This window comes from Oncorhynchus mykiss, chromosome 6, assembly GCF_013265735.2.
Source record: "Oncorhynchus mykiss isolate Arlee chromosome 6, USDA_OmykA_1.1, whole genome shotgun sequence".
In the NCBI taxonomy this organism is placed as follows: Eukaryota; Metazoa; Chordata; class Actinopteri; order Salmoniformes; family Salmonidae; genus Oncorhynchus; species Oncorhynchus mykiss.
In genome coordinates, this window is record NC_048570.1 from 46,981,312 (window position 1) to 47,008,568 (window position 27,257).

The following is a 27,257-nucleotide window of genomic DNA, read 5'->3' on the forward strand; positions in this document are numbered from 1 at the left end:
ATACTTTGTAGCGCCACCTTTTGCTGCGATTACAGCTGTAAGTTGCTTGGGGTATGTCTATCAGTTTTGCACATCGAGAGACTGACATTTTTTCCCATTCCTCCTTGCAAAACAGCTCGAGCTCAGTTTGGTTGGATGGAGAGCATTTGTGAACAGCAGTTTTCAGTTCTTTCCACAGATTCTCGATTGGATTCAGGTCTGGACTTTGACTTGGCCATTCTAACACCTGGATATGTTTATATTTGAACCATTCCATTGTAGATTTTGCTTTATGTTTTGGATCATTGTCTTGTTGGAAGACAAATCTCCGTCCCAGTCTCAGGTCTTTTGCAGACTCCATCAGGTTTTCTTCCAGAATGGTCCTGTATTTGGCTCCATCCATCTTCCCATCAATTTTAACCATCTTCCCTGTCCCTGCTGAAGAAAAGCAGGCTCAAACCATGATGCTGCCACCACCATGTTTGACAGTGGGGATGGTGTGTTCAGGGTGATGAGCTGTGTTGCTTTTACGTCAAACATAACGTTTTGTATTGTTGCCAAAAAGTTCAATTTTGGTTTCATCTGACCAGAGCACCTTCTTCCACATGTTTGGTGTGTCTCCCAGGTGGCTTGTGGCAAACTTTAAACAACACTTTTTATGGATATCTTTAAGAAATGGCTTTCTTGTTGCCACTCTTCCATAAAGGCCAGATTTGTGCAATATACGACTGATTGTTGTCCTATGGACAGAGTCTCCCACCTCAGCTGTAGATCTCTGCAGTTCATCCAGAGTGATCATGGGCCTCTTGGCTGCATCTCTGATCAGTCTTCTCCTTGTATGAGCTGAAAGTTTAGAGGGACGGCCAGGTCTTGGTAGATTTGCAGTGGTCTGATACTCCTTCCATTTCAATATTATCGCTTGCACAGTGCTCCTTGGGATGTTTAAAGCTTGGGAAATATTTTTGTATCCAAATCCGGCTTTAAACTTCTTCACAACAGTATCTCGGACCTGCCTGGTGTGTTCCTTGTTCTTCATGATGCTCTCTGCGCTTTTAAGGGACCTCTGAGACTATCACAGTGCAGGTGCATTTATACAGAGACTTGATTACACACAGGTGGATTGTATTTATCATCATTAGTCATTTAGGTCAACATTGGATTATTCAGAGATCCTCACTGAACTTCTGGAGAGAGTTTGCAGCACTGAAAGTAAAGGGGCTGAATAATTTTGCACGCCCAATTTTTCAGTTTTTGATTTGTTAAAAAAGTTTGAAATATCCAATAAATGTCGTTCCACTTCATGATTGTGTCCCACTTGTTGTTGATTCTTCACAAAAAAATACAGTTTTATATCTTTAAGTTTGAAGCCTGAAATGTGGCAAAAGGTCGCAAAGTTCAAGGGGGCCAAATACTTTCGCAAGGCACTGTATAAAATAAATATTGAAATAGAAATGTTGAAACATAAATGGCATCGACATACAATTGAATGTAAAATAGAAGAACATATTGGAGAAAGCACTAGCCAATACAGTACTGCCATACAGTAACAGTACTGCCATACAGCCCTGATATCACATTTCAAGATATCTTTGGACACAAATTGTTCAATATTTTATCAGGCTGTCTTGAAATATTGTACACAACATTTTGCTGTGTGGCAATAATGTTTGGATTCTGAAGGGCATTTATACAAAATAGGTAGTCGAGACACTGTATTAATAACACTATGCATTTGAATCCCATCTTCAGCTTCCATCTAAGATATTAATTTCCCTCCACAAGGGGGTGGACATGTAACGTTTCAAAAAAGGATAGTATTGTCCATGTAACGTTTCCAAAATGGGATAGTATTGTCCATGTAACGTTTCCAAAATGGGATAGTATTGTCCATGTAACATTTCCAAAATGGGATAGTATTGTCCATGTAACGTTTCCAAAATGGGATAGTATTGTCCATGTAACATTTCCAAAATGGGATAGTATTGTACATGTAACGTTTCCAAGATGGGATAGTATTGTACATGTAACGTTTCCAAAATGGGATAGTATTGTCCATGTAACGTTATGCCCCCTTGTGAGTTAATAGTATTGCATGCTGTAGCAGGCTACACAAAGAGGAAGACCTCCATTGACGATTCAGTTCGTTGTAACATCTCGTCTGGACAGGTCACCGTCCGTAGTTAGTTCGTTTGTTAGTTAGTTCACGTTAGCTAGTTCATTATCACAAAAGTGAGAACTGCTCTAGATTGGAAGCTTACGTTAATGAGTGTAAAGCCATGTTGGCTTTATGGAAACAATATACAATAGATAGGAAAGAATATAGTTGAGGGAAATAATCCAAACCTAGTTCTGCCAAGTTAGGACATAACTTTATAGATAACGGTACTGTACTGTAGCTCGCTCATACAACGCCGACGGTTAAACCCGGCTTTCTAATATTTACGGTAATTAACTAGAGTAACGTTATGGAAGATATTCACAGAAAACCATCATTGTCTTCGTTATTCATTATTAGTATGTTATATTAGAATTATAAATTATTTCGATATATATTCAGAGCCAAAAATCAACCCAACTTAACCTTTTTAACTTGTTGTCGCATCCAAACTTGTCACCATCGTTTTCAGTCGTAATTGCAAAGTTCCCGCAACAACGGAGGTTCCTCGATGAAACCACCTTCTAACAAGTTCTTTGAAGAACCTTTTGGGGCTGTTTTTCATTGACCAAGAACCCTACGGTTCTTAGGGGATCTGAGAATAACTCCAGTTGAACCCTTCATTTTTAGAGTTGTAGTCGGCTCTATTTACTCTCAGATTCAAACATGATGATTAACATCAACGATCAAGTCAGCTGCTGCTGCTCCAATACAGTATGAGGTGAGACGGTAAACTGATGTTGAATCATAATGAGTAAGTTAATTAAAATGAATTTGTGAAACAGTAAAAAAATAGTATATGGCATATTAAATATATATTATGCTATTGTTATCATATTAAATATATTACGCTATTGTTATCATATAGAAACATCATGGAATATTGTACATCATATTAAATATATTATGCTATTGTTATCATATAGAAACATCATGGAATATTGTACATCATATTAAATATATTATGCTATTGTTATCATATAGAAACATCATGGAATATTGTACATCATATTAAATATATTATGCTATTGTTATCATATAGAAACATCATGGAATATTGTACATCATATTAAATACTGCTATGCGGATGACACACAGCTGTACATTTCAATGAAACATGGTGAAGCCCCAAAATTGCCCTCACTAGAAGCCTGTATTTCAGACATAAGGAAGTGGATGGCTGCCAACGTTCTACTTTAAAACTCGGACAAAACAGAGATGCTTGTTCTAGGTCCCAAGAAACAAAGAGATCTTCTGTTGAATCTGACAATTAATCTTAATGGTTGTACAGTCGTCTCAAATAAAACTGTGAAGGACCTCAGCGTACTATGGGGCGGCAGGGTAGCCTAGTGGTTAGAGCGTTGGACTAGTAACCGGAAGGTTGTGAGTTCAAACCCCCGAGCTGACAAGGTACAAATCTGTCGTTCTGCCCCTGAACAGGCAGTTAACCCACTGTTCCCAGGCCGTCATTGAAAATAAGAATTTGTTCTTAACTGACTTGCCTAGTTAAATAAAGGTAAAATAAAAAATAAAACTATGGACCCTGATCTCTCTTTTGATGAACATATCAAGATTGTTTCAAGAACAGCTTTTTTCCATCTACGTAACATTGAAAAAATCTGAAACTTTCTGTCCAAAAATGATGCAGAAAAATTCATCCATACTTTTGTAGGTTAGACTACTGCAATGCTCTACTTTCCGGCTACCCGGATAAAGCACTAAATAAACTTCAGTTAATGCCAAATACGGCTGCTAGAATCCTGACTAGAACCAAAAACTTTGATCATATTACTCCAGTGCTAGCCTCCCTACACTGGATTCCTGTCAAGGCAAGGGCTGATTTCAAGGTTTTACTGCTAACCTACAAAGCATTATATGGGATTGCTCCTAGCTATCTCTCTGATTTTGTCCTGCCGTACATACCTACGGTCACAAGACGCAGGCCTCCTAATTGTCCCTAGAATTTCTAAGCAAACAGCTGGAGGCAGGGCTTTCTCCTATAGAGCTCAATTTTTATGGAATGGTCTGCCTACCCATGTGAGAGACGTAGACTCGGTCTCAACCTTTAAGTCTTTACGGAAGGCACATGTCTTCAGTGGGTCATATGATTGAGTGTCATCTGGCCCAGGAGTGTGAAGGTGAACGGAAAGGCTCTGGAGCAACGAACCGCCCTTGCTGTCTCTGCCTGGCCGGTTCCCCTCTTTCCACTGGGATTCTCTGCCTCTAACCCTATTACAGGGGCTGAGTCACTGGCTTACTGGTGCTCTTTCATGCCGTCCCTAGGAGGGGTGCGTCACTTGAGTGGGTTGAGTCACTGATGTGATCTTCCCCCTTGGGTTGTGCCGTGGCAGAGATCTTTGTGGGCTATACTCGGCCTTGTCTCAGGAGGGTAAGTTGGTGGTTGTGGGGGCTGTGCTTTGGCAAAGTGGGTGGGGTTATATCCTTCCTGTTTGGCCCTGTCAGTGGGTATCATCGGATGGGGCCACAGTGTCTCCTGACCCCTCCTGTCTCAGTCTCCAGTATTTATGCTGCAGTAGTTTATGTGTAAGGTCAGTTTGTTATATCTGGAGTATTTCTCCTGTCTTATGCGGTGTCCTGGGTGAATTTAAGTATGCTCTCTAATTCTCTCTTTCTTTCTCTCTCTCGGAGGACCTGAGCCCTAGGACCATGCCTCAGGACTACCTGGCATGATGACTCCTTGCTGTCCCCAGTCCACCTGGCCGTGCTGCTGCTCCAGTTTCAACTGTTCTGCCTGCGGCTATGGAATCCTGACCTGTTCACCGGACATGCTACCTGTCCCAGACATGCTGTTTTCAACTCTCTAGAGTAGAGATACTCTTAATGATTGGCTATGAAAAGCCAACTGACATTTACTCCTGAGGTGCTGACTTGCTGCAGCCTCGACAACTACTGTGATTATTATTATTTGACCATGCTGGTCATTTATGAACATTTGAACATCTTGGCCATGTTCTGTTATAATCTCCACCCGCCACAGCCAGAAGAGGACTGGCCACCCCACATAGCCTGGTTCCTCTCTAGGTTTCTTCCTAGGTTTTGGCCATTCTAGGGAGTTTTTCCTAGCCACCGCACTTCTACACCTGCATTGCTTGCTGTTTGGGGTTTTAGGCTGGGTTTCTGTACAGCACTTTGAGATATCAGCTGATGTACAAAGGGCTGTATAAATAAATTTGATTTGTGCATTAGGCGTCACTACAGACACCCTGGTTCGAATCCAGGCTGTATCACAACCGTCCGTGATTGGGAGTCCCATAGGGCAGCACACAATTGGCCCAGCATTGTCCGGTGTAGGCAGCCATTGTAAATAAGAATTTGTTCATAACTTACTTGCCTAGTTAAATAAAGGTTACATTTAAATAATATAAAAAAACAAAGGTTTCAAACCAATTCATAAATGTAATTGAATCTAGGTATGTTTCGCCTTTAATTTAATAGTTTAATGTAACGTAATGGCTTGAAAAAAAATGGCTGAATATTATACATGACTTATCAACAGCTCTAATAATTTGACCCCTACAGAAAATCTTCACTGGCAACTATAGAATATACTATATAGCCTCAAAATCTGTTTAAAACAATAATTTTGACCTCATGGATGGCCAGTCTTTGTCACGTTCTGACCTTAATTCCTTTGTTTTTGTCTTTGTTTTAGTATGGTCAGGGCGTGAGTTGGGGTGGGCAGTCTATGTTTGTTTTTCTATGTTGGTTTTTGAGTTCGGCCTAGTATGGTTCTCAATCAGAGGCAGCTGTCAATAGTTGTCCCTGATTGAGAATCATACTTAGGCTGGACCCTGGGTTTCACTTTTGGTTTGTGGGTGCTTGTTGCCACACGGGACTGTTTTGTTCATTTCACGTTTATTGCCCGATAGGCAGCCCCAAAAATGTCTTTGGGGGGGTGGAACACGGGGAATGTGGCGAAGGCAGGTAGGAGACCTGCGCCAACTTCCCGTGCTTACCGGAGAGAGAGAGGGACCGGGCAGGCACCGTGTTATGCCTTGAGGCGCACGGTGTCCTTGGTGCGTGTGCATAGCCCAATGCGGTACATCCCAGCGCCTCGTATCGGCCGGGTTAGAGTGGGCATCGAGCCAGGTGCCATGAAGCCGGCTCAGCGCATCTGGTCTCCAGTGCGTCTCCTCGGGCCGGTGTACATGGCACCAGCCTTACGCATGGTGTCCTCGTTTCGCCAGCACAGCCCAGTGTGGGCTATTCCACCTCGCAGCACTGGCCTGGCTATGGGGAGCATTCAACCAGGTAAGGTTGGGCAGGCTCGGTGCTCGAGACCTCCTGTGCGCCTTCACGGTCCGGTCTATCCGGTGCCTCCTCGTACCACGTACCAGCCCTCCGGTGGCAGCCCCCCGCACCAGGCTGTCTCTCCGTCTTTTCCCTACAGGTGCTCCCGCCTGTCCAGTGCTGTCAGAGCCTTCCTCCTCTCCAGCGCTGCCAGAGTCTCCCGTCTGTCCTGAGCTGCCAGAGTCTCCCGTCTGTCCTGAGCTGCCAGAGTCTCCTGTCTGTCCTAAGCTGCCAGAGTCTCCCGTCTGTCCTGAGCTGCCAGAGTCTCCCGTCTGTCCTGAGCTGCCAGAGTCTCCCATCTGTCCTGAGCCATCAGTCAGCCAGGAGCTGCCTGAGCCGTCAGTCAGCCAGGAGCTGCCAGAGCCGTCAGTCAGCCAGGAGCTGCCAGAGCCGTCAGTCAGCCAGGAGCTGCCAGAGCCATCAGTCAGCCAGGACCTGCCAGAGCCGTCAGTCAGCCAGGAGCTGCCAGAGCAATGAGTCAGCCAGGAGCTGCCAGAGCCGTCAGTCAGCCCGGAGCTGCCAGAGCTGCCTATCACGCCGGCGATGCTGGAATCGCCCTTCACTCCGGAGCTGCCGGAGCCTCCCGCCTGCCAGAATCTCCCGTCCATTCAGGAACCGAATGGGTTTCTGTATCAAAATGGACTTTTAACAAATTCAAAAATGTTGGAGTAATGTTGACCTCAATCTGCACACAATGCCCCATAAAGACAAACCGAAAAGAGGTTTTTAGAGATTTTTGCAAATGTATTTACTTAGGTATTCAGACCCTTTGCTATGAGACTCGAAATTGTTCATCCTTGAGATGTTTCTACAACTTGATTGGAGTCCACCTGTGGTAAATTCAATTGATTAGACATGATTTGGAAAGGCACACACACAGTTGACAGTGCATGTCAGAGCAAAAAGCAAGCCATAAGGTCAAAGAAATTGTCCATAGAGCTCTGAGACAGGATAGGGTCGAAGCACAGATCTGGGGAAAGGCACCAAAAAATGTATTCAGCATTGAAGGTCCCACAGAACACAGTGGCCTCCATCATTCTTAAATGGAAGAAGTTTGGAACCACCAAGACTCTTCTTAGAGCTGGCCGCCTGGCCAAATTGAGAAATCGGGGGAGAAGGGCTTTGGTCAGGGAGGTGAACATGAACCCGATGTTCATTCTGACAGAGCTCCAGAGTTCCTCTGTGGAGATGGGAGAACATTCCAGAAGGACAACCATCTCTGCAGCACTCCACCAATCAGGCCTTAATGTAGCAATGATTAAATTGTCAAGATTGATTTCAATGGACAATTCTGTGAACTGAAAGGTGTTGGCTAGAGATGACATGCAGGAGCTTGCAGGGATTTGTAGTCTTGCATGTCGTCAACTTTGATGCTAATTAGCATTAAAGAATCTGAGAGTAAAGAGACACAAATATATTGATACAAGTATTTGTATTTACTATGGATCCCCCATTAGTTCCAGCCAAGGCAGCAGCTACTCTTCCTGGGGTTTAGGATGGATCCCCATTAGTTCCTGACAAGGCAGCAGCTACGGATCCCCATTAGTTCCTGCCAAGGCAGCGGCTACTCTTCCTGGGGTTTATTATGGATCCCCATTAGTTCCTGTCAAGGCAGCAGCTACTCTTCCTGGGGTTTATGATGGATCCCCATTAGTTCCTGCCAAGGCAGCAGCTACTCTTCCTGGGGTTTATGATGGATCCCCATTACTTCCTGTCAAGGCAGGAGCTACTCTTCCTGGGGTTTATGATGGATCCCAATTAGTTCCTGACAAGGCAGCAGCTACTTTTCCTGATGTTTATTATGGATCCCCCTTAGTTTCTGCCAAGGAAGCAGCTACTCTTCCTGGGGTTTATTATGGATCCCCATTAGTTCCTGTCAAGGCAGCAGCTACTCTTCCTGGGGTTTATGATGGATCCCAATTAGTTCCTGCCAAGGCAGCAGCTACTCTTCCTGGGGTTTATTATGGATCCCCATTAGTTCCTGTCAAGGCAGCAGCTACTCTTATTGGGGTTTATGATGGATCCCAATTAATTCCTGCCAAGGCAGCAGCTACTCTTCCTGGGGTTTATTATGGATCCCCATTAGTTCCTGACAAGGCAGCAGCTACTCTTCCTGGGGTTTATTATGGATCCCCATTAGTTCCTGACAAGGCAGCAGCTACTTTTCCTGAGGTTTATTATGGATCCCCCTTAGTTTCTGCCAAGGAAGCAGCTACTCTTCCTGGGGTTTATTATGGATCCCCATTAGTTCCTGTCAAGGCAGCAGCTACTCTTCCTGAGGTTTATTATGGATCCCCCTTAGTTTCTGCCAAGGAAGCAGCTACTCTTCCTGGGGTTTATTATGGATCCCCATTAGTTCCTGTCAAGGCAGCAGCTACTCTTCTTGGGGTTTATGATGGATCCCAATTAGTTCCTGCCAAGGCAGCAGCTACTCTTCCTGGGGTTTATTATGGATCCCCATTAGTTCCTGCCAAGGCAGCAGCTACTCTTCCTGGGGTTTATGATGGATCCCCATTACTTCCTGTCAAGGCAGTAGCTACTCTTCCTGGGGTTTATGATGGATCCCCATTAGTTCCTGACAAGGCAGCAGCTACGGATCCCCATTAGTTCCTGCCAAGGCAGCGGCTACTCTTCCTGGGGTTTATTATGGATTCCCATTAGTTCCTGTCAAGGCAGCAGCTACTCTTCCTGGGGTTTATGATGGATCCCCATTACTTCCTGTCAAGGCAGTAGCTACTCTTCCTGGGGTTTATGATGGATCCCCATTAGTTCCTGACAAGGCAGCAGCTACTTTTCCTGAGGTTTATTATGGATCCCCCTTAGTTTCTGCCAAGGAAGCAGCTACTCTCCCTGGGGTTTATTATGGATCCCCATTAGTTCCTGTCAAGGCAGCAGCTACTCTTCCTGGGGTTTATGATGGATCCCAATTAGTTCCTGCCAAGGCAGCAGCTACTCTTCCTGGGGTTTATTATGGATCCCCATTAGTTCCTGTCAAGGCAGCAGCTACTCTTCCTGGGGTTTATGATGGATCCCAATTAATTCCTGCCAAGGCAGCAGCTACTCTTCCTGGGGTTTATTATGGATCCCCATTAGTTCCTGACAAGGCAGCAGCTACTCTTCCTGGGGTTTATTATGGATCCCCATTAGTTCCTGTCAAGGCAGCAGCTACTCTTCCTGGGGTTTATGATAGATCCCAATTAGTTCCTGACAAGGCAGCAGCTACTCTTCCTGGGGTTTATTATGGATCCCCATTAGTTCCTGTCAAGGCAGCAGCTACTCTTCCTGGGGTTTATGATGGATCCCAATTAGTTCCTGACAAGGCAGCAGCTACTCTTCCTGGGGTTTATTATGGATCCCCATTAGTTCCTGCCTAGTAAGAAGTAAGGTCAGGGAGCGTGCCAGCCTGCCCGAACCTCCCCTTTCGAGCAAAAGGTGTAAATAATGGTTTGTGAATTAAAATATATTAATGATGGGTTATGAACTAACAGGTATAAATGATGGGTTACGAATTAACAGGTATAAATGATGGGGTATGAATTAACCCACCCCCTCCAGGCATTTCAGTACATTCAGGATTTCTTAAGGTCCATGTGTAATGTATTTGGTTATACCTTTCTCTCTCTCTCCATCTCTTCTTTAACAAGCAGCTATGTTGTTGTCACTCTCTCTCTCCAGTCAATAACCAGTTATCCCTCACATGTACTGTACTGGAATTATCCCTCTACACCATGTACTGCACTGGAATTATCCCTCTACATCATGTACTGCACTGGAATTATCCCTCTACACATGTACTGTACTGGAATTATCCCTCTACACATGTACTGCACTGGAATTATCACATTGGCTGGCAAACGCTTGCTGTTTTGTGTAATTGGTTACATTTCAGTCACGTGTGCATACGGGAGAGGTGGTGTCTGATGTCTGCAGCAATTATTCTCTGTGAATATCAGCAGTGGTAATGATTGTGGAATATTTAGTTAATTTCATGAGAGCAACATGATAATTAATGATTTCTGAACAACTATTTTTTATTTAATGACTTAAGAATATCTTATCAACTTTATTTCACTTGGTGATGTTTCATTATAGAGAACATAACATGACAATACATTACATCTAATTAGCTGAATATGATTATGGACTAACAGTCTAACAGTTTGAAGGACACAACTCATATTATTCTGGTTAAACAGCGAGAGACTCGTTGATTATGGACTAACAGACTAACAGTCTGAAGGTCACAACTCATGTTATTCTGGTTAAACAGTGAGAGACTTGTTGATTATGGACTAACAGACGAACCAGAATAACATTAGTTGTGTCCTTCAGACTGTTAAACAGTGAGAGACTAGTTGATTAAAGAGTGGATATTATTTTACAATTAGGAAATAATATGTCATTTTTTACTCGTACCTCAGCCAGCATTGTGAATGGTGTCTGAGGCAGTGACAAACTAGACCATGACAGTATATCTAATTTCTTAGGTGTTTTTAGTCATGCATGAAAGGTCTGGGGTGGTTCTGTGGTTATAATTTTTTGACCATGGAATACATTTCTGGCCATGCTGGCAGGGTCTGAATCAAACCCAATGTCCACCTGGTAAACTGGCAGGGTCTGAATCAAACCCAATGTCCACCTGGTAAACTGGCAGGGTCTGAATCAAACCCAATGTTAAGGGGAGGGAAGATTGGTCAAGCGGGTGATGATTATTGTTGTTCTACTGCCTGATTGTTATGCAACAACACTGTTTACAAATCCTTTGTTAAGGAACAAGAAGACCCGCACACTGTTTACAAAAGCTTTGTTAAAGAACAAGTTGTTGTTTGCTTTGCTTTAACTTGGCCAGGTAGCAGTTGTAAACTTGTTCTCAACTGGCCACCTGGTTAAACTATCATTATGACATCATGGCCATCTGGTTAAATAAAGGTAAAACAATTTGTTAAAAAATATACATTTTTACAACATTAACAATGTCTACACTGTATTTCTGATCAATTTTATGTTATTATAATGGACAAAAAAAGTGCTTTCTTTAAAAACAAGGACATTTCTAAGTGACCACAAACTTTTGAACAGTAGTATACATCTACATGATGTATTGTTACACCATGTAGGAGCAGTATAGACCTAGTCTGTTCATTATATACACCTACTTGATGTATTGTTACACCATGTAGGAGCAGTATAGACCTAGTCTGTTCATTATATACATCTACATGATGTATTGTTACACCATGTAGGAGCAGTATAGACCTAGTCTGTTCATTATATACACATACTTGATGTATTGTTACACCATGTAGGAGCAGTATAGACCTAGTCTGTTCATTATATACATCTACATGATGTATTGTTACACCATGTAGGAGCAGTATAGACCTAGTCTGTTCATTATATACACATACTTGATGTATTGTGACACCATGTAGGAGCAGTATAGACCTAGTCTGTTCATTATATACATCTACATGATGTATTGTTACACCATGTAGGAGCAGTATAGACCTAGTCTGTTCATTATATACACCTACTTGATGTATTGTGACACCATGTAGGAGCAGTATAGACCTACAGTAGCTGGCTACGTAGTTAAATGTAGTTTGACTTAATGAAACTGCCTTAAATATTCTGTAGTAAAAAATATATATATTCGCACTAATCAATCAACACATTCCTGCCTTTGTATGTCTCAATATAATAGTTTTATTTAATTAAATCCATTTCAAATAATCTTTGTCTGAAAATAAAATATGATCCTCAGCTGCATTTCCCCTCCCGTCAGCAGACGGCGATGTGCGTCTTTCAGGCGACGCTGTCAGCGTGACGTATTATCTAGTGGACGGTTCTTCAGAAACGGCTCGTCAACCACCTCGGTAGCTTGTTAGCCAACATAGCCGAAAGATTCAAGCTATTTATACGCTTTCGGTGTATATTAGCTACTGTGTTTTAGACACACTTCTGTCTTATCTTCTTGTTAACCTATTTAATATAATATTACGTTATTTTTTATTAGTCAGCTATAGTAGCTAGCTGGTTAAGTTAGCACTAGTCTAGTCGCTAATGATATCTAGCTAGCTAACATCCCAGAACATGAGCTCCCTAAGTTACTCCCCTCCTGTTAAAGAAGAGGAGGTCTGCTGGACAGAGAAAGAAGATCTGGGGCTGAACATTGTCGTGAAAGAGGAGAAGGAAGAGGAGGATGTCACAGTAAAACAAGAAGTAGAGGGTGAGGCTGTTACAGTGAAAGAAGAAGAGAAAGACGTTTTTGGAATGAAGGATGAAGAGGGGGAGATCACTGTCACATTAGAGGAGGACGAAGAAGAGAAGACTGGAGAACTGATTAACACCAGTAAATACAGTGAGTACTATCTTATAAAACAGGGACATTGATCTGATTATCACCAGTAAATACAGTGAGTACTATCTTATAAAACAGGGGCACAAACTCTGCAGTTGTTGAACTAATGTGTGATTTTTAAAAAGGCGTCCTACACTTGAATATGTTTTTGTACTGTATGAATTCTTCATGACGTCCTCCAGTGATTTTAAAAAAAACGTTTCCTGTTGAAAAGTGTCATATAAATACAGTAAAGTAAAAACACACTAAAGGGAAACAAATATGTTTTGAGCAAAATAGTGTTTTTTTTACTGCAAACAAGGAGTGAGTGATGTCATAGTAAGGCATTCAAGGAGTTGGCTTGATGGTAAGTCGTGATGTCATCCAATAGGGACTGATCTTCATGTAAATATTCATTATTCTTTTAAAAATCTTTCCTGTTCTGTTACGTTGGTTGTTGATCATTGCTAGAAAGCCATTTTCAAGTTTTGCCATAGACTTTCAAGACGATTTAAGTCCAAACTGTAACTAGGCCACTCAGGATGTCAATGTCATCTTGGTAAGCTCCTCCAGTGTAGATTTGGCCTTGTGGTTTAGGTTATTGTCCTGTTAGTACAGTTTTTTGTTTTCAAATCTCTGAAATGCACTCTACCTACGTAACATTTAGTGGCTCCTTATATTACGCTGGGAAAACAGAAATCCTAAATCATATCAGAATTTGCGAAATCCAATGGTTCTAACCTGAGAGTCACCTTAACGCTATTGACAACACCCAAATGGATACTGTCATTAATGTGGTTTTTCAAAAATTACACATAATACTTAATATTGTAGCTGTGTAGTTACAGTCACATGTTCAACTATCATCAGTTGATCCAGGAAATCATTTTCTGGATGACAGTCGAATGACAAACATCACGACATGTAACAACAACCGAAGTGCTTCTTCATTCATTACTCTGGTAAAGACAGTTATGCTGTGCTCTACTTTGGATCCAACATCCCTAACAAAGTGGTGTTTATAATGTGTTATTGTCTGCTTGATTTACTGTAGGATCTCGTTAGTCTTTTTGGACACGTGTAGAGAACGGTTCCTTTATGGATAGGCTATTGTACAACACAAAGAGCTATTTTCTTTTATTCAGGACATTTAGAATGACAACACATTACAGAGTAACCTAGTGGGATTATTCACAAAATTATCTGGGGATCAGGTTATGAAATGTCATGACAAAGACATTTTAGTTTCCATGTTTCACCTGAAATTTTTAATGATTTATAATCCTAGGTCTATGTTGTTGTTCGGTGAAGTTATGGGTCCTACAGTAGGTCTATGTTGTTATTAGGTGAAGTTATGGGTCCTACAGTAGGTCTATGTTGTTATTAGGTGAAGTTATGGGTCCTACAGTAGGTCTGTTATTGTTTGGTGAAGTTATGGGCCAATTTGTTAAACACTTAGTGTACGAACCCTTATTGTCAGGCTGATGGCAAAGCTAGCCAAAGAGCATTTTACTGGTTGAAGTGTTTTTTAAGTGTAAAACAGTTGATTTTGTGACAATACAAACATATTAAGCAGGAGATTCAAGCGAGCCTTACAATTATAATCCAAAAGTAGTGTGAAATTCACTCATAAGCAACCTGTAAATGGAGGCTATTTTTGCTGTCAGCCTATGAAAACTCCCCTGAGTTTTCCCCCATGGTGGTGAATTAGTGAATAGACACAGAGCTTAATGTGAGTTTCCTTCAGTAGCACTCCTGATCTTGCACTGTAATATTCAGAATACATTGTGAAAAACTAAAATCTTTGCTCACCATTTTTACTCCAGGACGATATACTACATCCTCATTAGCAGGGAGGAGTTTCTGTAATCAAATTGCATGTGCATCGCCCTCGTGCCACAATTTTATTAAACACAGAAAGAGTGGAGACCAAAAGTCATCTGGCACACTGCTTCAACAACTTTAATAACTTTTTTCTAGTTACCACTAATTTGAAAACTAGACAAAATATGATTGTTGCTGACTTGACTGTCTTAAGGATCAAATAATTTAACAGATGTCAATTGTTGTAGAACTTCATGGGTACGCTCTGGGCATCACCTTTCACCTCAAATAAACAATGGATTTCTGCTGTTGTGGGCATTTAACCGTCTGACTTTGTCGATCACACAGGAGAGAGACGTGACTATTGTGGATCCTCTGGGGATCATCAACAACATCATGATGCTGATGAGGCAGAAAAGAGTCTCTCCAGATCAGAACTCCTCAAGAAACACCAGCGAGTACACACAGGAGAGAAATCTATCTGCTGCTCTGACTGTGGGAAAAGATTCAGCTCTTCAGTCGACCTTAAAATACATCAAAGAATTCACACTGGAGAGAAACCTTATGGCTGTGATCAGTGTGGGAAGAGTTTTACTACATCTACCCATCTGACTTTGCATCAGAGAACACACACAGGAGAGAAGTCATATAGCTGTAATCAATGTGGGAAGAGATTTTCTAAATCAAGCCATCTAACTATACACTATAGAACACACACAGGAGAGAAACCCTATGGCTGTGATCAGTGTGGGAAGAGTTTTTATACATATAGCAAGCTGACTTTACACCAGAGAACACATACAGGAGAGAAATCTTATAGCTGTAATCAATGTGGGAAGAGTTTTTCTACATCTAGCTATCTAACTATACACCATAGGACACACACAGGAGAGAAATCCTATGGCTGTGCTCAATGTGGGAAGAGTTTTTATACATCTAGCAAGCTGACTTCACACCAAAGAACACACACAGGAGAGAAACCATATAGCTGTAGTCAATGTGGGAAGAGTTTTTCTACATCTAGCCAGCTGACTGTACACCAAAGAACACACACAGGGGAGAAATCTCAAAGCTGTGATCAATGTGGGAAGAGATACACTGATAAAAGATATCTGATTAAACATCAGAAAATACATGGGGTTGTTTCATGATATCAATGTCAAAATGTTTTTACATTGTAGGAGTATTTGATTGAATATCAGAATGTAGAACCCTAAATGTTTACCTCTTGTTCAATTGATCTTAGCCTCAGTGGAAAGATCCAGGCTCTGAATTGAAAGAGTTACTATTTATGTGATTTATCAAACATTTACTAACAAAAAAAAGAGTTGTGTTCCACTTACCAAGTGGTTACCCACTTCAATCAAAATATAACACCTCAAAATGTGTTTTCTACAAAGGGATGTACACATTATTCCCAGATTCCATGTGGTTTTTGAGCTGTTAGTTTTAACAGAACGTGCAACCTCATCTCCCTGCTCTCACACAATTGATTTCAACATGATATTGATGAGTGATGACAAATAAGTGCATTGTATGTTTCCTTTGTTTGGCGACCCCTAAATTTAAATGCACCACTGTTGCTCTGCTTTTAGAATATCAGGGTTCATTCTTAGATGTGCCAACCCAAATGTACTAGAGCATGACATTTGGGGAGTGGGCCCCGATCCAACAACATGTCTATCTAGTGAACCCTGAAAAGAAAGAGAAGCTCTGCAGTGAGTTGGAAAGTTACTACAGATATTGCAGGAGTTTCCTCTTGAAATCAGACAAGTCTGTGGTAAGGACAACTTGGTTGCTGGTTGTCTCAAGGGTGGACAGTCAAAAAGATGTGTTTTGCATTTAACCAGTGTGTTACCATGGATCACAATTTATTTTGACATGTTTTTCCTTATTGGAGATGAGTTTCTATCTCATTCTTTTCTGTATTTTTTTGAAACTGCACTGTTGGTTCGGGGCTCGTAAGTAAGCATTTCACTGTAAGGTCTACACATGTATTCAGCTAATACGTGACTAATACGATTTGATTTGAGTTTTAGGATTTAGGAAAAGGAGAAAAAAAATGTGATTGTATATTATTATTTAGAAGTAGGTGCTTTTTCTTGTTTTTAATTGTTGACAGCCAGTAGACACCATGTTTATATTGTAGAAGGTGAAGTGTAGTTGATTATAATGTGAAATGGAAGTTGTTTTTTAGTCAGTTGTTCAGCTGAAATGTGTCTTCGGCACACAGATTGGTGTCACCCCGTTAGTCAGTATGTGTTACACCTGTGCTGCCTTGTCCATCTCGTTAGTGGAAAGGTGTTTCACCTGAGCTGGTCCAGGTTCTATTTAAGAGTGTCTGGCCCAGTGCTCCAGTTGTCTTGATAGATGTGGAGAGTCAACACCTTTAGTTGCGCTACCTTTTTGGTTTTCTTCCTGTCTAAGTTAGGTTTGGGTTTTTCTTTTGTTTGCCTCTTCTTGGGCAGATTTAGTGGGTCTCATGGTGGGTGTCTTTTAGGTCCCAGTTGTTGTTACTAGTCGCCTTTCAGTGGAAACCCCCATAGTGTCTTTCAGAGCCCCTCCTAAAAAACAAGCTTATATTTTGGGGTTTGATATTGCGTCCAATTTATATTTTAATCAATGGCATTTCCTAAGAATGCTCATTAGTCTTTCAGTTATTATTGTTTGTGGACTAAATCTTTTTTATTTTCATAGTTTTTTCCTGTGAATCCGTTGTGTTGTATAAATAAAGCTTGATTTGAACATATTGTAAGACAAATTAACCCAATGACTGACAATCAACAGACAAAACAAATGAACAAATACAGTGCCATGCGAAAGTATTCGGCCCCCTTGAACTTTGTGACCTTTTGCCACATTTCAGGCTTCAAACATAAAGATATGAAACTGTATTTTTTGTGAAGAATCAACAACAATCATGAAGTGGAACGACATTTATTGGATATTTCAAACTTTTTTAACAAATCTAAAACTGAAAAATTGGCGTGCAAAATTATTCAGCCCCTTTACTTTCAGTGCAGCAAACTCTCTCCAGAAGTTCAGTGAGGATCTCTGAATGATCCAATGTTGACCTAAATGACTAATGATGGTAAATACAATCCACCTGTGTGTAATCAAGTCTCCGTATTAATGCACCTGCACTGTGATAGTCTCAGAGGTCCGTTAAAAGCACAGAGAGCATCATGAAGAACAAGGAACACACCAGGCAGATCCGAGATACTGTTGTGAAGAAGTTTAAAGCCGGATTTGGATACAAAAAGATTTCCCAAGCTTTAAACATCCCAAGGAGCACTGTGCAAGCGATAATATTGAAATGGAAGGAGTATCAGACCACTGCAAATCTACCAAGACCTGGCCGTCCCTCTAAACTTTCAGCTCATACAAGGAGAAGACTGATCAGAGATGCAGCCAAGAGGCCCATGATCACTCTGGATGAACTGCAGAGATCTACAGCTGAGGTGGGAGACTCTGTCCATAGGACAACAATCAGTCGTATATTGCACAAATCTGGCCTTTATGGAAGAGTGGCAACAAGAAAGCCATTTCTTAAAGATATCCATAAAAAGTGTTGTTTAAAGTTTGCCACAAGCCACCTGGGAGACACACCAAACATGTGGAAGAAGGTGCTCTGGTCAGATGAAACCAAAATTGAACTTTTTGGCAACAATGCAAAATGTTATGTTTGGCGTAAAAGCAACACAGCTCATCACCCTGAACACACCATCCCCACTGTCAAACATGGTGGTGGCAGCATCATGGTTTGGGCCTGCTTTTCTTCAGCAGGGACAGGGAAGATGGTTAAAATTGATGGGAAGATGGATGGAGCCAAATACAGGACCATTCTGGAAGAAAACCTGATGGAGTCTGCAAAAGACCTGAGACTGGGACGGAGATTTGTCTTCCAACAAGACAATGATCCAAAACATAAAGCAAAATCTACAATGGAATGGTTCAAAAATAAACATATCCAGGTGTTAGAATGGCCAAGTCAAAGTTCAGACCTGAATCCAATCGAGAATCTGTGGAAAGAACTGAAAACTGCTGTTCACAAATGCTCTCCATCCAACCTCACTGAGCTCGAGCTGTTTTGCAAGGAGGAATGGGAAAAAATGTCAGTCTCTCGATGTGCAAAACTGATAGAGACATACCCCAAGCGACTTACAGCTGTAATCGCAGCAAAAGGTGGCGCTACAAAGTATTAACTTAAGGGGGCTGAATAATTTTGCACGCCCAATTTTTCAGTTTTTGATATGTTAAAAAAGTTTGAAATATCCAATAAATGTCGTTTCACTTCATGATTGTGTCCCACTTGTTGATTCTTCACAAAAAAATACAGTTTTATCTTTATGTTTGAAGCCTGAAATGTGGCAAAAGGTCGCAAAGTTCAAGGGGGCCGAATACTTTCGCAAGGCACTGTATGTGCAAAAGCAACACATATCTTAGTATGAAAAACAGTATATCTTCCATTATGTTAAAATAGTGCATTGTATGTACGTTTTAGTATCACTTTTCAACCAACCCAGTTCATTTGTTGAAACTGAAATGTTTTGAAATCAACAATACGTCAAAGGATTCAACTACTGAAAACTGAAACAAACAAATGGATCAAACAGATCAATGCCACTTTTCCAGCCTGCTGAATGCTTGGTGGAGAGGTTAACACCACCCCCGGCTCAACCAAGGGCTTGAGGTGGTCTCCCACAGCTCTGCAGACTTGCAGTTCCATTTCTTGACTGCCCCTGCAACACAGAAATAAACACATTCAGTCATGTTATATAAAAACACTCAAAGTAATGGATATGGAGCATCTACAGCCTCAGTTACACCTGACACCTAAATGTGACTTCTGTCATTTGATCACCTCCAAACTGCATTAGGTTCAGATCTACCAGGATGGGCCTTTGACAGTCTGGGTGAAGCCAGGCCACTGAATATAAAATAAGCAGGGTGGATGAGTGGGGAAAAGAACATTTGACACAAATTACCATCATAATAACAAAGAACAAATGTGTTTGCCTGAGGGGAAATTAACTTTCATACAGCCAAAAGGGGTGAGAAATTACACCAATATCAGTGGACAATTTGCACTCATGTAAATAAACATAGGTGGAACATATTCCCATTTGCTGACGTGATGAGCCGCTAAGGGGACAAACATATTTACCATCTAAACCATGTGTGACCTCTCACCTCTCTGGCTGTAGAAGTGTTCTTCCTAACCAGTCCCTCAACAGCTCTCTGACTGAGCTCCACCCCCACTGGGTCTTCAGAGGAGAGGAAGGCTGAGGAGGGATGGAAGGATGAATGGATCAGTCAGTCAATAAAGTGTAGAGCTGTTGTCTGACAAAATCACTATTTTAGTAGTTCATTATAAAGTAAATAAGACTTAATGACTGCTGAATACCAACAATCAAACACTTAGATCATGTATTTTCAGGTAGAGATACATCCTTGGGATGTCCCTTGCCCATTGAAGTTGACATTTAAAATGGTTAGGGTTAGGGTTTAGGGTAGGGATGTCCCAAGGATCCCAGATAGCATTGATCATTGTGCTTATGTAACCATTGTGAAATGGCTAGCTAGTTAGCGGGGTACGTGCTAATAGCGATGGGTAACGAGGGTTTGTAGATGTCAGTTGTTGATGTGTGCAGAGGGTCCCTGGTTCGAGCCAAGGTAGGGGCGAGGAGAGGGACTGAAGCTATACTGTTACACATTCTTCGGTCTCTTTTACGTAGCAGGTGTAAAGGAAACACAGACAAGACAAGTAGGCTCTCAGGTCATTATGGTCATTGTAGTTTTAAAAAATAGCATCTAATTATGCCAATCTGTATGTGGGGTTGTTAGAGAATAATGTGATTGTCAACCCTAACAATCCATTATAGCACATCAGGCTCTGAAAAAGGCTTCATTGATGACGTGTTCCTTCTATTCTAGGGGACAGCAGAGGAACTTCATCGATTCCACTCCTTCATCAATACCAGCAGTGAACATCTGAAATTCACCCTCACCTTTGATGAGCATGAAACAAACTACACCCCTAAAAAAAGATCCTCCCCATTAGCCAATACAGTCGCATACACAGGATTTGTAGTACACAGAGTGACTATGACAAACAAGACCAATTGTCTGGATGAACGTTTCAGACAGCGGGGTTACCCAGACTGCATGACACAAGGGATCGTTATAAAAATATAGTGGATGAAAAAGTACCCAATTTTCATACTTGAGTAAAGAAAACATTTAAAATGTCATTTTAATTTTGTAACTATTAAACAAAAACATAACTGTTTGTACTTATATGGAACCAGATCGTGACTACAAATAAGTTACTAAATCTTTAACCGCACTGTATTGTTACACTGGTGAGTAAAAACTCATGCCTCCGACCCTTTAACTTTTTGTCTGAAAATAAAATATACATTGTACTCAACTGCGTCCAGTCAGCAGATGGACTGCCCTATCCAGAATAGCCTCCTCTCTCACTGACAGTTGGGGCTGCTGTCCTTTCACCCTCCTCCATGGCTGTTAGCTAGCTACCAACAAATGCATTTGGATTTAGTTTTTTACAGTGGTAAATAGATCAAGATAGCTAATATGAAGTTAGGTAAGGGGTGATATTCAATTCACTTAGCTATCTATCTATACAGTATTTGAAGTTGGCTAGATAGCTCATTTAGCAGCTCATTTGAGTCAGCCTGCACTGTAGCGAGTTAGCTAATAATACATCGTTTTTTTATTTATATTTTCAAAATCTATTTACTTACTTACTTGAATAGGTTCTCCCAGCCATGTGGACAACTGGAAACAGGGCAGTAAAGGTTGTCACCAGAGTGTTTTAGAGGATATTACTATTGATCTATGTACCCATTTAATAACCAGACCTTCATACAAACTTGCTCTGCTGAATTCTTGACGGAGTCACATCGGGCAGCCTAAGCGGCACCTTTTGTGTAGTTCCTGTCCCTAGAAGTGAGGACGGAGATAATAGTAACATAATATTCAGTGTGGTGTAATTTGACTATAATGAAGTCTGTTTCTTGTGAGGTTTTCTGTCCTCAGATAAAGAACGCTATGAAAGCCAGTCTACATATGAAGAGGTCCCAATGAAGAGCAGTAGTTCTCAGTCCTGGGGACTCAAAGAGAGGCACATTGTTGTTTTTGCCTCAGCACTGCACACAGCTGATTCAAATGATCAACTCATCATCATCAAGCTTCAAGTGGTATTTATTTATTCATTTGTGATGCCATCCTTGATATGATCCTGTTATTGTCACATGCTACACATGCACATGTGTGCCCATGCATCTATCAATCCAATGTTATGTTTAGGTAAGGGTGTGATGTCTGTGCAAAAACAAAACAGGCTATTTTAAATCACCCATATTGAAAAAATGTAGAACAATTAGACACCATATAACCCACACCTACACACTCATGTATCAATCTGATTGTTGTAACTGTTTGTTATAACTGATTGTTGTAACTGATTGTATAACTGTGGCTCCTTCCACAATCAAAGAACAGACAAGAGGGCCAAACATGGAGAATAGTAAGACACTTCATTATTCATTATTATTAACTATGCTAGATTGTTTGTCCGTTCATGTTTTTCAGCATAAAGTCCTCTGCAGCCACCAGGTGAGGCCACACACAGATTCCTGTTGGCTTTAACTACCTTATTTTCTCAATAACTGTCTGTCTCCTTCACTTCACCCCTCTCTCCTCTTCTCCCGAAATCCTCTAGGTTATATCAGCTGTGTCGGTGAACCCCTCCCGCATCTGAACTGGCTACATAGAGGGCACCGCATGTTCAGGACAACAGGAAGTATTATTAAAGAGATGCTTTACATTGAAATACAGATAGAGATGCAGTAGTCCCAGAGTTAATGCTCCCAGGTCAGTTTATATTATACAGGAAGTATTATTAAAGAGATGCTTTACATTGAAATACAGATAGAGATGCAGTAGTCCCAGAGTTAATGATCCAAGGTCAGTTTTGCATTTCACCTCCTAATTGATGACTAACAATGTTAGAATAAAAAATAAAAACACAAGGCTTAAACATGCTCTCTCTCTCCATCTGTCTCTCCTCTGCAGGTATGTTTTGATGTGAGAGGAAGCCAACCCCCAATCCCATCATCGCCACCTCACCTGCTTTTAAGATGACCTTTGGGCCGACTAGAGACACTTTTATGTAATTGTGATGAACTGAGAGAATATTTATGTAGCACTGTGATTCATTAATCATGTGCTTCCTTCCCTGCTCCTATGTGCTTACCTCTTTCCCTTTGTCTTTTACACCTCTTGCACCAACTCCTCTTTCTTCCTCTGTTTTTATAATGCACAACAGATGTGCATTGAAGGACAGATTGAACGTGTATTTATAACACTTGGATAATGAGCTTTTCAATAAAGCGTTTCACATTCTCTACTGGTTGAAATGAAGTGTAATGTGATGAAATACTCCACCTATCCTGTGTTTACCAGATCAATGCAGATGAAGGACATTAGATATTGAGATGAACCAGTGTTAGAGTATTTACATGATGCATAGGAAGTTTAGTGTACTGTTTTTAACATATTTCTGTATATATGAATTAACTAGTTAAATCCTGTTTCTAGTCTATTAGTTACAATGTGTAACCATTGATGACCCAGGACCAAGATTGGTAAACACTGTTGAAGTGTATAATTGTAATACATACATGCAGACACAGCGTCATTCAAAGACTGGAATTTGATGTATATGACTAAAATAATCTCCAAGACATGCATACCTAAATTGCACCTTTATTTGCCAAAGTAGAGTACATGATCAGGGAATATATTAAATGTACAGGCAACAATGTGGGGATCTCATCCATGGTAATAACTACATGTATATACGACTTGCATCCTTGGTACAACATATTCTACTCAATCCATAGGCTTCATTAATGTCATTCAGGCTGTTTTGAAGTTGATACAACTGGCTATGATAGCTGAGGTTCATAGCTAGGTTCTTAACTAATATGTATGCCAAACGTTTGGGTCCATACACAGATCGGCTAGATAGGCATACAGGGATTTGAATCATCCACTGCACAATAAGCAAGAACATAACTAGCTACGTGATGTCATCTATCTGCATTGCAAATATCAGCAAGGAAAGCTTACAAAATTGTACATTCAATTTGCAGTAAATTCTTCAGCTAGCTAGATTCTATACATCCACTGTTTCACAACACGACAGCCTGGTTTGCTGGTTGTTTCTGGAGTCCCTAAAACAACCAGAATTACAATTTCATACTCATGTCACAACACCCATAAAGATAGCCAGCTAGCTGGCTAAATCACGATTTTCGTAAATGAACTATGATAAAAAAAATGCATAATCTTTTATCTCTACATTAACTAACATTCCCGTCAACTGTACATGTTTTTTGCATGATTAGTTATCCCTTACATTTGTTTCCATCCTAGTATTTCTGTCAGTCATCTTTGATCCAGTTCAGTTCTGTGTAGGGGTACCCCTCTCTCCTGGTATTTCTCTCCGCCGTCTTTGATCCAGTTCAGTTCTGTGGAGGGGTACCCCTCTCTCCTAGTACTTCTGTCCACCATCTTAGATCCACTTCAGTTCTGTGTAGGGGTACCACTCTCTCCTAGTTTTTCTGTCCATCATCTTTGCTGAAGAAAGTCCAACAGTCACTAGCGAAGCAGCAGCCTCCCCTGGTCCTAGTGCCGTACCGGTAGGAAGTTTAAGATGCGATGGAACGGTTGATGAAAAAAAATAAAAAATATATTGACTATATTTATTTATTCAGGGGGGGCAAATGAATATTTTAGGCCTAGCGACGTCAATGATTCCTACCCTTTAACTTTTTTTCAGAAAAATATATATATACATTTCACTAGCACTTCACTGACTTACCCACTCCAGTCAGCAGATGGCGGTTTGCGACTTGAGGCAATGCTGCTAGTGTGACGTAAAATCTAGTGGACTTCTAGCTTCTTTCAACAGCAGCAACAGTTAGTCAGACACCTCGGTAGCTTGCTAGACAAAATAGGCAAACCAATAAAGCTCTTTAGACGCTTTAGTGTATATTAGCCACTGTGTTTTAAACCCTTTTCTGTCGTCTTGTTAGTTATCCGATTTGTTGTTATTAGTCAGCTAGCAGACTGGTTAAGTTAGCATTAGCCTAGCTAACATCCCCGACCATGAGTTCACTAAGCTACTCTCCTCCTGATAAAGAAGAGGAGGTTATCACAGTAAAACAAGAAGTAGAGGGTGAGGCCGTTACTGTGAAAGAAGCGAAAGACGTGTTCAGAGTGAAAGAGGAGGAGAAAGTTACAGTAAAATAAGAGGAGGAAGAGAAAGAAGAGGATGCAGTTTTTGGAGTGAAGGAGGTGGAGATGACTGTCACATCCAAAAAGGAGGAGGAAGAAGAAGAGGATATCTGGATATATGGGCCCGGTTTCCCAAACGCATCTTAAGGCATCCAATGGTGAATTTAGCCATAAGATGGCTTTGAGAAATCGTTCCCTGGTTAACTCTTGTAACTACCCATCCCGGATCCGGGAGAATTTGTCATCAACTGACACTAGCATAACGCAACGGACAAAAAATCTTACTAGAAAATATTCATATTCATGAAATCACAAGTGAAATATATTCAAACACAGCTTAGCCTTTTGTTAATCACCCTGTCATTTCAGATTTTGAAAATATGCTTTACAGCCAAATCAAGACGAGCATTTGTGTAAGTTTATCGATAGCAGTAGGCAATCTGGTCACGAAAATTAGAAAAGCAATCAAATTAAATAATTTACCTTTGATGAGCTTCGGATGTTTTCACTCACGAGACTCCCAGTTAGATAGCAAATGTTCCTTTTTTCCAGAAAATTATTTTTGTAGCCAAAAGTTAGTTCTTCACCTTTGGCTGAGAAAACGACCGGAAATTGCGGTCATGACAATGCAGAAAAATATTCAAAATTAGCTCCATAATCTCGACAGAAACATGGCAAACGTTGTTTATAATCAATCCTCAAGGTGTTTTTCAAATATCTAATCTATAATATATCAACCGGACAGAGCTTTTTTCAGTAAGACCGGGTGGAAAAATGGCTACCATTGCGTGAGAAATACACAAAGAGCCATCAGGTGGACACTGACGCAATGTTGTCGCTCAGGCTCATTTTTCAAAATAAAAGCCTGAAACTAAGTCTTGTGATACTAGACACATTAAGGAAGCCATAGAAAAAGGAATCTCGTTGATATCCCATTCACTGCTCAATAGGGAAGCATAGGAAGGGACTCTTATTTAGAAACCGCTGCGTTCCTGATTGGATTTTTCTAATTCTTTTACCTGCAATATCCTGTTAAGGATGCTGAGAATTTTCGCAGCTTTTTGTTAAAAATCGCGCAACATTTCAAAGTCCTGCTACTCATGCCAGGAATATAGTATATGCATATGATAAGTATGTGTGTATAGAAAACACTCTGAAGTCTCTAAAACTGGTAAAATCGTGTCTGTGGCTATAACAGAGCGTGTTTAGGAGTAAAAATCCCAGGGAAAACTGTTCACCAAAAACACACAAAAAAAATTCATCCGCCAGTCTTTGAATAGTCTAAGGCAAAAGAAAATAGATCCGGTTCCGTTTACAACGCCTACAGATTCCACACGATGTCGCCAATGCATTTCTTAGCACATTTATCCTTGGTGGGATGACGTATAGGCACTTCCTGTCTTGGGGTGCACCCAGGAAATTATGAAAGTAAAAAAAATGGACGATGATTTCAAGACTTGCTGCTATCGAATACAGATCGCCCCGTGATCAATTTGATCGATTATTAACGTTTATTTATACCTAAAGTTGGTTTACAAAAGTCGTTTGAAGTGATTTGTAAAAGTTTATAGGCAACTTTTTTCATTTTAAAAAGTGACGTTGCGTCTCGTAAAGGTGACTTTTCCTTGGATCAGACGGCCTTCATAAATGGACATCTTGGACATACTTTGACGGATTTAATCGGGAAAAAGACCCAATTGTGATGTTTATGGGACATATAGTAGTGCCAACAGAGAAGCTCGTCAAAGGTAATTAATGTTTTATATTTTATTTCTGCGTTTTGTGTAGCGCCGGCTACTGCAAAATCTGTTGTTTAGGTGACGTTTTGGTGTTTTGGGGGGGTGCATGCTATCAGATAATAGCTTCTCATGCTTTCGCCGAAAAGCATTTTACAAATCTGACTTGGTGGCTAGATTCACAACGAGTGTAGCTTTAATTCATGCATGTGTGTTTTAATGAAAGTTTGAGATTTATCGAGTACTATACTATAGTACTATAGGTGGCGCTCTGAAATTTCCGCTGAGGTGTTCCTGTGCAGGAACCACGTCGGTAAGAAGATATCAGTTCTGTTATACTCACAGACAATATCTTTACAGTTTTGGAAACTTGAGAGTGTTTATCCTAAGCTGTCAATTATATGCATATTCTATTTTCTGGTCCTGAAAAATAGCCTGTTTACTTTGGGAAAGTTATTTTTCCAAAAATAAAAAAATGACCCCTAGATTCAACAAGTTTTTAACACTAGTAAGTAAGTCTTAAAAACAGAGGCACAAACTCAGCAGTTTGATGTTTGGTGTTAAAGGGGACATGCTACATCCA

General features: G+C 40.8%; 1 protein-coding gene across 3 annotated transcripts; it reads left to right on the forward strand.

Annotated features, from left to right (window-relative positions):
- Nucleotides 1-12,284: 12,284 nt before the first annotated feature.
- On the forward strand, nt 12,285-23,041 carry LOC110526907 (gastrula zinc finger protein XlCGF17.1). 3 transcript variants are annotated; one of them, XR_005052126.1, is made up of 2 exons: nt 12,285-12,806; nt 20,547-23,041. XR_005052126.1 is itself a non-coding variant. In XM_036980264.1 (2 exons), the coding sequence occupies exons 1-2, from the start codon at nt 12,539-12,541 to the stop codon at nt 21,869-21,871; spliced, it is 483 nt and encodes a 160-aa protein (XP_036836159.1). In that variant the 5' UTR covers nt 12,285-12,538; the 3' UTR covers nt 21,872-23,041. The 3 variants fall into 3 exon arrangements, 2 of the variants coding, with proteins under 2 accessions (XP_036836159.1, XP_036836158.1); XM_036980264.1 differs by having other exon boundaries at nt 21,657-23,041; XM_036980263.1 differs by lacking the exon at nt 20,547-23,041 and adding an exon at nt 14,958-17,356.
- Nucleotides 23,042-27,257: the final 4,216 nt, after the last annotated feature.

Excerpts from the sequence above, each read along its gene's own strand:
- LOC110526907 (XM_036980263.1), top strand. The coding sequence starts at position 12,539 with ATGAGCTCCCTAAGTTACTCCCCTCCTGTTAAAGAAGAGGAGGTCTGC. Across the intron at positions 12,807-14,957 it reads GATTAACACCAGTAAATACA|GAGAGAGACGTGACTATTGT; the intron begins GTGAGTACTATC and ends TCGATCACACAG.